The sequence below is a fragment of the Bufo gargarizans genome, chromosome 9 (assembly GCF_014858855.1).
Source record: "Bufo gargarizans isolate SCDJY-AF-19 chromosome 9, ASM1485885v1, whole genome shotgun sequence".
Classification (NCBI taxonomy): Eukaryota; Metazoa; Chordata; class Amphibia; order Anura; family Bufonidae; genus Bufo; species Bufo gargarizans.
Window position 1 is genome coordinate 189,697,832 of NC_058088.1, and position 13,597 is coordinate 189,711,428.

At 44.1% G+C, this 13,597-nt stretch overlaps 2 protein-coding genes across 3 annotated transcripts; both read left to right on the top strand.

Annotated features, from left to right (window-relative positions):
* The first annotated feature begins 1,461 nt into the window (after positions 1 to 1,461).
* On the top strand, positions 1,462 to 12,453 carry LOC122919592 (bcl-2-like protein 1). 2 transcript variants are annotated; one of them, XM_044268689.1, is made up of 2 exons: positions 1,462 to 1,933; positions 11,942 to 12,453. In XM_044268689.1, the coding sequence occupies exons 1-2, from the start codon at positions 1,475 to 1,477 to the stop codon at positions 12,077 to 12,079; spliced, it is 597 nt and encodes a 198-aa protein (XP_044124624.1). In that variant the 5' UTR covers positions 1,462 to 1,474; the 3' UTR covers positions 12,080 to 12,453. The 2 variants fall into 2 exon arrangements, with proteins under 2 accessions (XP_044124624.1, XP_044124626.1); XM_044268691.1 differs by lacking the exon at positions 11,942 to 12,453 and adding an exon at positions 5,110 to 5,234.
* Positions 5,258 to 9,645, top strand: LOC122919591. The gene is made up of 3 exons (XM_044268688.1): positions 5,258 to 5,389; positions 5,461 to 5,816; positions 8,682 to 9,645. The coding sequence occupies exons 2-3, from the start codon at positions 5,464 to 5,466 to the stop codon at positions 9,643 to 9,645; spliced, it is 1,317 nt and encodes a 438-aa protein (XP_044124623.1). The 5' UTR covers positions 5,258 to 5,389; positions 5,461 to 5,463.
* Positions 12,454 to 13,597: the final 1,144 nt, after the last annotated feature.

A 13,597-nucleotide genomic window follows, 5' to 3' on the forward strand; every position in this document is an offset into this window, starting at 1 on the left:
TGGTTGGGAAACATTGCACTAACCGATGGATAGTAGATATCAGATGGATAGACTGGGAGCTGTAAAATAAATTATTACCACCAAATTAACCTACACATCTATTTTTTCCACGGACACAGGAAGAAAGTTGCCTATTTTTATGGACTGTCCAGAAATTTGTGAACGGTTGGCGACCCTGGACTACAGTTGGTGGCTGAGCTGCGCTGGTTCCTTACACTTCACTCTCCATAGTGTAGATGGATCTGAAGACGTTGAGGCCATTTTCTTCTTGTCTCCTCATACACGTAGAGTAGATACATGGGCTGACTGCGCCATCTTGTGGAGGGACGCTGTTATTACATCCCATGTAAACCTATGGGGCGGACGGAGTTTGGTATCACAGTCTAAAAGAAATTATTAAAGAAATTAATAGAAAGTGAATTTGGACAGATTTATAAAAAAAAAAAAAATGCACAGCACCAACTCTAAACACATTCACCCCATTCGTTATATTTTTACGCCAGCTATTGATTTGCCCCATAGTTTGCGCCATTCTCTGCTTTCAATATTCAGAAATCTGTCTAGAAGTTATGTGCCACCCAACTTTAACCATTTCAGGACCAAGCGATTTTCCATTTTTGCGTTTTCGTTATTTACTCCCTGCCTTCCCGCAGCCATATCTTTTTTATTTTCCCGTTCACATAGCCATATGACGGCTTATTTTTTTGCGGCACAAGTTGTACTTTCTAGTGGCACCATTTAATATCGCATACGGTGTAGAGGGAAGCTGGAAAAAATTCCAAATGGGATGGAATTAGGAAAAAATAAACACAATTCCACCACAGTTTTATGGGTTTCGTTTTTATGGCGTTCCCTATGCGATAAAACTGACCTGTTCCCTTCATTCTCCGGCTCAGTACGATTACAGCGATACCACGTTTGTAGTGTCGAGTCTACCGCAGCACCTGAACGGCTCCCTCGATCTAGCTGCGGGGACCTGGGAGCGCAGCTGTCCCGGGGAAAGATCACCCAGATTCTGTGGTCAATACTGCCAACAGCATCTGAGGGGTTAAATGTCCATAATCGGCATCATTGCCGATCGGAGACGCCATTTTTAAACTCCGGACCTGAAGAGGTCAATGGTTTCTACTTTTTGGGACTCAAAAATGGCGTACAATGATAAATTCATGACACATATCAAGCTCCCTGCTTGCTGTCGTTGAATGCAAACACTGCTTGCAGACCATCCGCGGCTGAAGATCAGGCCCGATCACAGCTGCAGGGCTCCTCAAAGGACGGTGAAAAGACCTGCGCAGCCAGGACATGGCGAGGGACAGAAATGTTTCAATTCACTGACAGCAAGCTGAGATCTTGAAAAGGGTAAAGAATAGCTACAGAAAGTCTATCAGACCAGGTGGCCTCAGCTATGGTGACATTTTTAGAGTAGGCGGCCGGCATTCCAGGGCTATAAATACATTGCATCTCAGCTGTGGACATGGCTGCCGGGAACCACACAGACCCCTTGGTCACCGAGGCCTACCAGCTAGCCCGAGACTATATAGCCTACGTGACAGGCCGAAGCAAAGGGCCTCCGTCCTCCGCGGCCGCCCTCGCCCTATGCCATGCAGGGGACGAGCTTCTGGAAAAGTTCCCCATCTTCTTCAAACGCTGGCCCAGGGTGTTCAAAGGGTTAACAGAAGACAGGGCCTGCGACTTCCTGATAGAGACCATAGACGAGAACGTCCAGGGGTACTGGGACCGACAGATGAGACACCCGGGGTACCCCGCCGACATCCCCTGGAGCACCGTGCTGTCCATATACGTCCTGGCCGGGCAGATGGCCATATACTGCCATGAGCATGGCATGGACGGCGTGCTGGACCCCCTGACCGAGAGGGTGGGCGCCTACGTAGAGGAACATATCTGCCCTGTCCTTCAAGAGAAGGGAGGATGGGTGAGTAGTTAATGTATACCTTCCTTATATACAGTGATATGGACCATGCTGGTATAACCTGGGTATCTCCTGTATATAATTATATATGTACAGCTGGTATAACCTGGGCATCTCCTGTATATAATTATATATGTACAGCTGGTATAAGTTATACATCTCCTTGTATATAGTGATATGGACCATGCTGGTATAACCTGGGCATCTCCTGTATATAATTATATATGTACTGCTGGTATAACCTGGGCATCTCCTGTATATAATGATATATGTACAGCTGGTATACGTTATACATCTTCTGTATATAGTGATATGGAGCATGCTGGTATAACCTGGGTATCTCCTGCATATAATTATATATGTACAGCTGGTATAACCTGGGTATCTCCTGTATATAATTATATATGTACAGCTGGTATAACCTGGGTATCTCCTGTATATAATTATATATGTACAGCTGGTATAACCTGGGTATCTCCTGTATATAATTATAAAAGTACAGCTGGTATAACCTGGGTATCTCCTGTATATAATTATATATGTACAGCTGGTATAAGTTATACATCTTCTGTATATAGTGATATGGACCATGCTGGTATAACCTGGGTATCTCCTGCATATAATTATATATGTACAGCTGGTATAACCTGGGTATCTCCTGTATATAATTATATATGTACAGCTGGTATAACCTGGGTATCTCCTGTATATAATTATATATGTACAGCTGGTATAACCTGGGTATCTCCTGTATATAATTATAAAAGTACAGCTGGTATAACCTGGGTATCTCCTGTATATAATTATATATGTACAGCTGGTATAACCTGGGCATCTCCTGCATATAATTATATATGTACAGCTGGTATAACCTGGGTATCTCCTGTATATAATTATATATGTACAGCTGGTATAACCTGGGCATCTCCTGTATATAATTATATATGTACAGCTGGTATAACCTGGGCATCTCCTGTATATAATTATAAAAGTACAGCTGGTATAAGTTATACATCTTCTTGTATATAGTGATATGGAGCATGCTGGTATAACCTGCGTATCTCCTGTATATAATTATATATGTACAGCTGGTATAACCTGGGTATCTCCTGTATATACAGACGTGGACAAAATTGTTGGTACCCTTTGGTCAATGAAAGAAAAAGTCACAATGGTCACAGAAATAACTTTAATCTGACAAAAGTAATAATAAATTAAAATTCTATAAATGTTAACCAATGAAAGTCAGACATTGTTTTTCAACCATGCTTCAACAGAATTATGTAAAAAAATAAACTCATGAAACAGGCATGGACAAAAATGATGGTACCCCTAGAAAACACAGAACATAATGTGACCAAAGGGACATGTTAATTCAAGGTGTGTCCACTAATTAGCATCACAGGTGTCTACAACCTTGTAATCAGCCATTGGGCCTATATATATGGCTCCAGGTAATCACTGTGTTGTTTGGTGATATGGTGTGTACCACACTCGACATGGACCAGAGGAAGCAAAGGAAAGAGCTGTCTCAAGAGATCAGAAAGAAAATTATAGACAAGCATGTTAAAGGTAAAGGCTATAAGACCATCTCCAAGCAACTAGATGTTCCTGTGAGTACAGTTGCACATATTATTCATAAGTTTAAGATCCATGGGACTGTAGCCAACCTCCCTGGACGTGGCCGCAGGAGGAAAATTGATGACAAATCTAAGAGACGGATAATCCGAATGGTAACAAAAGAGCCTAGAAAGACTTCTAAAGAGATTCAAGGTGAACTTCATGCTCAAGGAACATCAGTGTCAGATCGCACCATCCGTCGTTGTTTGAGCCAAAGTGGACTACATGGGAGACGACCAAGGAGGACACCATTGTTGAAAACGAATCATAAAAAAGCAAGACTGGAATATGCCAAACTACATGTTGACAAGCCACAAAGCTTCTGGGAGAATGTCCTGTGGACAGATGAGACAAAAATCGAAGTTTTTGCCAAGGCACATCAGCTGTATGTTCACAGACGAAAAAATGAAGCATATCAAGAAAAGAACACTGTCCCTACTGTGAAACATGGAGGAGGCTCTGTTATGTTCTGGGGCTGCTTTGCTGCGTCTGGCACAGGGTGTCTTGAATCTGTGCAGGGTACAATGAAATCTCAAGACTATCAAGGAATTCTAGAGAGAAATGTACTAGCCAGTGTCAGAAAGCTTGGTCTCAGTCGCAGGTCATGGGTCTTGCAACAGGACAATGACCCAAAACACACCGCTAAAAACACCCAAGAATGGCTAAGAGGAAAAAATTGGACTATTCTAAAGTGGCCTTCTATGAGCCCTGACCTCAATCCTATTGAGCATCTTTGGAAGGAGCTGAAACATGCAGTCTGGAAAAGGCACCCTTCAAACCGGACACAACTGGAGCAGTTTGCTCATGAGGAGTGGGCCAAAATACCTGCTGAGAGGTGCAGATGTCTCATTGACAGTTACAGGAAGCGTTTGATTGCAGTGATTGCCTCAAAAGGTTGCGCAACAAAATATTAAGTTAGGGGTACCATCATTTTTGTCCATGCCTGTTTCATGAGTTTATTTTTTTACATAATTCTGTTGAAGCATGGTTGAAAAACAATGTCTGACTTTCATTGGTTAACATTTATAGAATTTTAATTTATTATTACTTTTGTCAGATTAAAGTTATTTCTGTGACCATTGTGACTTTTTCTTTCATTGACCAAAGGGTACCAACAATTTTGTCCACGTCTGTAATTATATATGTACAGCTGGTATAACCTGGGTATCTCCTGTATATAATTATATATGTACAGCTGGTATAACCTGGGCATCTCCTGTATATAATTATATATGTACAGCTGGTATAACCTGGGTATCTCCTGTATATAATTATATATGTACAGCTGGTATAACCTGGGCATCTCCTGTTTCCCTTACGTCCTAACCAGCAGCACATGTGGGGGGTTTATCCGCCCCAGTGAAACTGGTAGGACAGACGGAATGTTTAATGAAGTAAAGTAATCAAATAAATCCACGCCCCCATTACCTCACTATAAGAGGCCAAACCCCCCATACATCAGTGTGTTTTTTTCTGTCCTTGGGACTGCAGGACAGACGGGGCAGCCATTTGGCTGCCACACTCTTAGATTTCATGCTAACCTTGTGTTTCTCTTTCAGGGTTGCAGCTTATCTGATCAAGCTGGTGCTGCCGGCAGTTTGGAGGCACGGAGCTCATGCATTCAGCTTCCTGTTTGGCTTACACACATTGTGTTCCAGCGCCCTCTGGTGGTTTGTTGCTGAACAACAATGAATAAAGTTTGTTCAAACCTGGCGTCTGACGTCATTTTGGGCGCCAAATTTGAATATATAAAGCCTCCAGTCCTTCCAGGCTGTGCTGTTGCAGCCTTGGGTTGGTTTCTGAGGCAGACTACTTTAGTCACCAGCTTTCCTGTGTCTGGTAGGTTTGCTGCTTCCTTGGTTAGCTAATGAATAGACATTGTTCATTCATTTTTAACTCTTTCTCTGCAGATAATGTCCTCTGCCGGTGATGGGGATCGGACTGGGCGCAAGACGTCATCCAAGCGCAAGCATTTGGCGTGTAGGGATTGTGACACCCCTCTAGCGGACTCCTATGAATTTAATAGGTGTCCCTCTTGCCGTCCTCCTCCTCTGCCTCCTGATACGGAGCCTACCATACGGGACGTAGTAGTCTGGGTAAAGGACTTTGTGGAGTCCTCAATGAACACCCTAAGGGATTCCGTGTCATCCAGAAGACCCAGTGTCCGATCTCCTCTGAGACCCACTCCTATGCAGGAGGAAGCCTACCATACCGTGGACGAAGTCCATTCCTCTGAGTCTAGCGGGGAGGAAGAAGAGGCTGGAAGGTACGCCTTTCCTGTAGAGAAGACCCAGAGGTTACTTAGATCCATCCGGTCGGGGGACCAGGATGTTGATCCCGGGGAAGCTTCAGAGTCCACCTCTAGGGGGCCAAGGGCCTTCAAAGTGGACGAGACTCTGTCTCGATTAATGAAGCTAGAATGGAAACATCCTGAGAAGGCACCGGTCATCTCAAAGCGCTTCAAGTCCATGTTCCCGATTGTGACTTCCCAATTTGACCAGTGGGGCACTGTGCCCAAAGTTGATTTGGCAATTGCAAAATTGTCTAAGAGGACTCTTGTCCCGGCTGATGACGGCTCCAACTTACAGGACCCGATGGACAGGCGGGTAGAATGCACCTTGAGAAGGTCTTACTCCACTGCTGCTGCTGCTGCATCTGTGGCCATATCCTCTACGGAGGTAGCCGTCTTCCTCCAAAGACGCCTCCGACAGGTGCAGTCGGATATCGACTCTGGCATATCCCGTGATGACATCCTGGCGCAGTTTAAGTCCATTCTACTTGCCGTGGAATTTCTGTGTGACTCTGGCCCACAACAGTTAAAATTAGCCTCTAAAGCTATGGCCCTCTCTGCAGCGGGTAGGAGGCCACTATGGCTAAAACCTTGGGTGGCAGATAATGCCTCCAAGTATAATTTATGCAGCCTCCCTTACGAGCCAGGAAGGCTTTTTGGGACTGAACTGGACCGCATTATGGAGGGTCTTGCCGATAAAAAGGGCAAATGCCTTCCTCAAACCCCTAAGGGTAGGGGTAGGCAGGGTAGAGGGTCCAGATCCTTTCAGGGCCAATCCAGGCCTCAGCGAGGCCGTGGGTCCAGGAGGGGAGGATCATATCGTTCCGGTGGGAACAAAAACAATAAAGCCGACCAGTGACGGCCCTCCCCTTCCGTCAGATCCAGTCATAAATTTGACTCCTATTCTTTCAGACCTCCCAGTCGGAGGCCGTTTAACTTTTTTTCTAAATACCTGGACAGAGTTTGTTCCAGATCCCTGGGTCCTGAATATAATAAGGACAGGGTACAGGATAGAATTTTTATCTGTTCCCCCAGAAAAATTTGTTTTGACAAGATTACTTCCACGCGAGAAGCAAACGGTGTTGGAGGAGTCTATACTGGAATACAGGCGGAAAGGGGCCTTGGAGGAGGTTCCTCCAGAAGAGATTGGATCCGGCGTCTATTCGCCAGTTTTCCTTGTTCCCAAAGCCACAGGAGGTTGGCGCATGATCATAGATCTCCGCTACCTCAACCGATTCATAAAGAAAAGGCGGTTCCGGATGGAAACCATCAAATCGGTAATCAGCATCCTGAGCCCAGGGGACCTGATGGTCACACTGGATCTAAGGGATGCCTATCTCCACATCCCTGTGTGCCAGGCCCACAGGAAGTATCTACGAGTGGCAGTAAGTCTCAGAGGGACGGTGAAACATTTTCAGTTTGCCGCGCTTCCCTTCGGCATCACAACCGCGCCCTACATCTTCACCAAAGTGGTGATAGCTGTAGTAGCTCCCCTCAGATTGAGAGGCCTGGAGATCATTCCATATCTGGACGATTGGCTTCTAAAAGCCCACTCGGTAGAGACGCTTCATCTTCATCTTCTGCAGGCTCAGTCCTTCCTCCAGCGCTTGGGCTGGATTATCAATTGGCAGAAGTCAGAGATTTCTCCCTCCACTACCAGGAGGTTTCTGGGGTTCATAATAGATTCTGCCAACATGACGCTCTACCTTTCTCCGGAAAGGAAGTTACGCATTTCCAAGACTGCAGATCAACTCATGGTTCCCCGCCGGGTAACTATCAGAGTATTGATGAGGATGTTAGGCCTAATGTCAGCAGCCGTGGATGCGGTTCCTTGGGCCTTGTGGCATATTCGCCCTCTTCAAGCGGAAGTTCTGAGTCTATGGGATCGAACTCCCAGAGGGCTAGAGACAAAGTGCTCCCTGTCATCTCAAGCTCGCCGCTCACTGAAGTGGTGGAAACAGGTCAAAGATGGGAGGTCCTTGATCCAACCTTGTTGGATCCTGTTGACGACAGATGCATCCCTTCTAGGCTGGGGTGCCCATCTAGAGGAACTTCAAGTTCAAGGATCCTGGAGCCCTCAAGAGCGTTTGATGTCATCCAATCTGAGAGAACTCAGAGCAATCCGGATGGCTCTCTTTCATTTTTTCCCCCTTATCAGAAACAAGGCTGTAAGGGTTCGCTCAGACAATTCTACTGCGGTATCTTACATCAACAAACAGGGAGGCACCAGGTCTCAGAGTCTACTCTCAGAAGTAGGTCTAATTCTGTCTTGGGCAGAGCAGAATCTTTCCCACCTTTCAGCAGTCCACATTCGGGGGTCCCTGAATGTGGTTGCAGACCAGCTCAGCAGAGGAGTCCCAGCTCTGGGAGAAATGTCTCTGAATCAGGAGATCTTTCATCAGATCACTCTCCGGTGGGGTCGCCCGGACATAGATCTCATGGCGACAAGATTCAATGCCAAAGTGGAAACGTTCTGTTCCCTGTATCGGGAGGACAATCCCTTGGCAGTAGATGCTCTGTCAATTCCATGGGAGTTCAGGCTGGCCTACATCTTTCCTCCCATCGCCATGATACCCAGGGTATTGATGAAGATTCGGCAGGACCAAGCCTCAGTAATAGCCGTGATTCCATTCTGGCCCAGGAGGTCTTGGTTTACCCTGCTCATGCAGATGAGCCGAGGGCAATATTGGAAGCTTCCCCCAATGCAGAACCTGGTGTCCCGGGGCACTCAGCTCTGCCTGGATCCATCCAGACTCAATCTGACAGCCTGGAGATTGATGAGTCCCTTCTAGAGCCGGAAGGGCTATCAGCAGCGGTCTTAAGAACGATGTCTCATTCCAGAGCTCCTGCGACTGTCAAGGCCTACGCCAGGGTAAAGCGCATTTTTCTTCTATGGTGTGCATCTCATCAAGTACCATCTCAGGATCCTCCAGTATCAGCTATTCTTCAGTTCATGCAGGATGGACTAGATAAGGGCCTCAGCCCTTCTACACTCAAGGTACAGATCTCTGCTCTGTCAGCCGCCTTTGGCAGATCTTTACATCAAGACCCTCTGATTAAGAGGTTCCTTAAAGGAGCCGTACGTCTTAAGCCTAGCATTTCAAGACCTATACCGCAGTGGGATCTCTCAGTGGTGCTTAAAGGGTTGAGTGGTCCTCCCTTTGAACCCTTGGAAGAAGTGGACTTTAAGTTTTTATCCTGGAAGGTAACCTTTTTGTTGGCCGTAACTTCGGCCAAACGCATTTCAGAGCTTCAGGCTTTTTCGGCATATGAGCCATACACTTTATTTTTACCGGACAGAGTCCTTTTACGTTTTTTACCCACCTTTTTGCCTAAGGTGCCCTCTGTGCACAACATTAATCAAGTTGTGTCTTTGCCTGTGTTATGTTCCTCTTCTTCCTCTGCAGAAGAAACTTCCCTCCATACTCTGGATGTGGCCAGATGTTTGAGAATCTACATTGAGAGATCCCGGGAGTTCAGAAGGTCAGAGAATCTTCTTATCCTGTTCTTTGGCAGGAATAAAGGGAAGAAGGCCTCTAAGCCTACTCTAAGTAGATGGATCAGAGAGGCCATCAGAGAATCTTTCGCTTCCCAGAATAGACCTCCTCCTGCCTTTGTCACTGCTCACTCCACCCGAGCAGTCTCTACTAGTTGGGCCGAAAGGTCTCTTATTCCTCTGGAACAGATCTGTTCCGCGGCCTCCTGGAGCTCACATTCTACCTTTGTGAGCCATTATAGACTCAACCTCAGGGGATCAGAAGACACTGCCTTTGGGCGGTCTGTTTTGAATTCCATTCAGCATTGAAGTCCCTACCCTTTAGGCTAACTTCTTGCTAAGTCCCCACATGTGCTGCTGGTTAGGACGTAAGGGAAGCGTTAATTTCTTAACGTTAATTTGTTTTCCCTTAGTCCTAACAGCAGCACACAAATATCCCTCCCTTTGTTTTTTGAGAGTTTCTTGTTATGACACACTGATGTATGGGGGGTTTGGCCTCTTATAGTGAGGTAATGGGGGCGTGGATTTATTTGATTACTTTACTTCATTAAACATTCCGTCTGTCCTACCAGTTTCACTGGGGCGGATAAACCCCCACATGTGCTGCTGTTAGGACTAAGGGAAAACAAATTAACGTTAAGAAATTAACGCATATAATTATAAAAGTACAGCTGGTATAACCTGGGTATCTCCTGTATATAATTATATATGTACAGCTGGTATAACCTGGGCATCTCCTGTATATAATTATATATGTACAGCTGGTATAACCTGGGTATCTCCTGTATATAATTATATATGTACAGCTGGTATAACCTGGGCATCTCCTGTATATAATTATATATGTACAGCTGGTATAACCTGGGTATCTCCTGTATATAATTATATATGTACAGCTGGTATAACCTGGGCATCTCCTGTATATAATTATATATGTACAGCTGGTATAACCTGGGTATCTCCTGTATATAATTATATATGTACAGCTGGTATAACCTGGGTATCTCCTGTATAATTATATATGTACAACTGGTATAACCTGGGCATCTCCTGTATATAATTATATATGTACAGCTGGTATAACCTGGGCATCTCCTGTATATAATTATATATGTACAGCTGGTATAACCTGGGTATCTCCTGTATATAATTATATATGTACAGCTGGTATAACCTGGGCATCTCCTGTATATAATGATATATGTACAGCTGGTATAACCTGGGCATCTCCTGTATATAATTATATATGTACAGCTGGTATAACCTGGGCATCTCCTGTATATAATGATATATGTACAGCTGGTATACGTTATACATCTTCTGTATATAGTGATATGGAGCATGCTGGTATAACCTGGGCATCTCCTGTATATAATTATATATGTACAGCTGGTATAACCTGGGCATCTCCTGTATATAATTATATATGTACAGCTGGTATAAGTTATACATCTCCTTGTATATAGTGATATGGACCATGCTGGTATAACCTGGGTATCTCCTGCATATAATTATATATGTACAGCTGGTATAACCTGGGTATATCCTGTATATAATTATATATGTACAGCTGGTATAACCTGGGTATCTCCTGTATACAATTATATATGTACAGCTGGTATAACCTGGGCATCTCCTGTATATAATTATATATGTACAGCTGGTATAACCTGGGTATCTCCTGTATATAATTATATATGTACAGCTGGTATAACCTGGGTATCTCCTGTATATAAGTATATATGTACAGCTGGTATAACCTGGGCATCTCCTGTATATAATTATAAAAGTACAGCTGGTATAACCTGGGTATCTCCTGTATATAATTATATATGTACAGCTGGTATAACCTGGGTATCTCCTGTATATAATTATATATGTACAGCTGGTATAACCTGGGCATCTTCTGTATATAATTATATATGTACAGCCGGTATAACCTGGGTATCTCCTGTATATAATTATATATGTACAGCTGGTATAACCTGGGCATCTCCTGTATATAATTATATATGTACAGCTGGTATAACCTGGGTATCTCCTGTATATAATTATATATGTACAGCTGGTATAACCTGGGTATCTCCTGTATATAAGTATATATGTACAGCTGGTATAACCTGGGCATCTCCTGTATATAATTATATATGTACAGCTGGTATAACCTGGGCATCTCCTGTATATAATTATATATGTACAGCTGGTATAACCTGGGTATCTCCTGTATAATTATGTATGTACAGCTGGTATAACCTGGGCATCTCCTGTATATAATTATATATGTACAGCTGGTATAACCTGGGCATCTCCTGTGTATAATTATATATGTACAGCTGGTATAACCTGGGCATCTCCTGTATATAATTATATATGTACAGCTGGTATAACCTGGGCATCTCCTGTATATAATTATATATGTACAGCTGGTATAACCTGGGTATCTCCTGTATATAATTATATATGTACAGCTGGTATAACCTGGGCATCTCCTGTATATAATTATATATGTACAGCTGGTATAACCTGGGCATCTCCTGTATATAATTATATATCACTATACAGAATATTTTATGAACATGTTGTTATATTATTCTCACTTTTCTAGGTGGGTTTTGTAGAACATTATGGAAAGAGGGATGGCTTAGAGAAGAAGACGCTGCGTGTCTGCGGTGCCGTCGCCGCCGTCTGCTCAGCTCTGCTGCTCACTCACTTCCTATGGAGGAGAAAACTGTCTTCCCCTTGATCTTCTCTGCACTGACAGTTCTGGATTGTGCTGCCTGAGCCAAGACGAGCAGCTTTCACAGAGAGAATAGGGGGGATCTGGAGCTGCTGATGTCACTGCCGCCTCCTGACCCCTTGGCCTCTATCATTACCACAATATCAAAATCTACAAATATTTGACTTTGTTGTCCTCACCTTTGACCCCCACCATGCTGTGAACCGGCCGGCTTGTTACACCCAAATGCAAAAACCACACCCCTTTTATACAAGCCCCGCCTACCATATGGTCACAACCTAAATCGGGAGAACAGAACATCTGATATAGATATTGACTGTATAATATATATATAACATGTGTAATAAAGGGTTACAAGTTCTGTCTTCTATACCTTGGTAATAGTCATGTCTACTGAGCTGTGTATCTAATCCTATCCTGTGTGATACTGTCTGCTGAGCTGTGTATCTAATCCTATCCTGTGTGATACTGTCTGCTGAGCTGTGTATCTAATCCTATCCTGTGTGATACTGTCTGCTGAGCTGTGTATCTAATCCTATCCTGTGTGATACTGTCTGCTGAGCTGTGTATCTAATCCTATCCTGTGTGATACTGTCTGCTGAGCTGTGTATCTAATCCTATCCTGTGTGATACTGCCTGCTGAGCTGTGTATCTAATCCTGTCCTGTGTGATACTGTCTGCTGAGCTGTGTATCTAATCCTATCCTGTGTGATACTGTCTGCTGAGCTGTGTATCTAATCCTATCCTGTGTGATACTGTCTGCTGAGCTGTGTATCTAATCCTATCCTGTGTGATACTGCCTGCTGAGCTGTGTATCTAATCCTATCCTGTGTGATACTGCCTGCTGAGCTGTGTATCTAATCCTGTCCTGTGTGATACTGTCTGCTGAGCTGTGTATCTAATCCTATCCTGTGTGATACAGTCTGCTGAGCTGAGTATCTAATCCTATCCTGTGTGATACTGTCTGCTGAGCTGTGTATCTAATCCTATCCTGTGTGATACTGTCTGCTGAGCTGTGTATCTAATCCTATCCTGTGTGATACTGTCTGCTGTGCTGTGTATCTAATCCTATCCTGTGTGATACTGTCTGCTGAGCTGTGTATCTAATCCTATCCTGTGTGATACTGTCTGCTGAGCCGTGTATCTAATCCTATCATACATTATACTGCCTGCTGAGCTGTTTATCTAATCCTATCCTGTGTGATACCGTCTGCTGAGTTGTGTATCTAATCCTATCCTGTGTGATACTGTCTGCTGAGCTGTGTATCTAATCCTATCCTGTGTGATACTGCCTGCTGAGCTGTGTATCTAATGTTATCCTGTGTGATACTGTCTGCTGAGCTGTGTATCTAATCCTATCATGTGTGATACTGTCTGCTGAGCTGTGTATCTAATCCTATCCTGTGTAATACTTCCTGCTGAGCTGTGTATCTAATCCTATCCTGTGTGATACTGCCTGCTGAGCTGTGTATCTAATCCTATCCTGTGTGATACCGTCTGCTGAGCTGTGTATCTAATCCTATC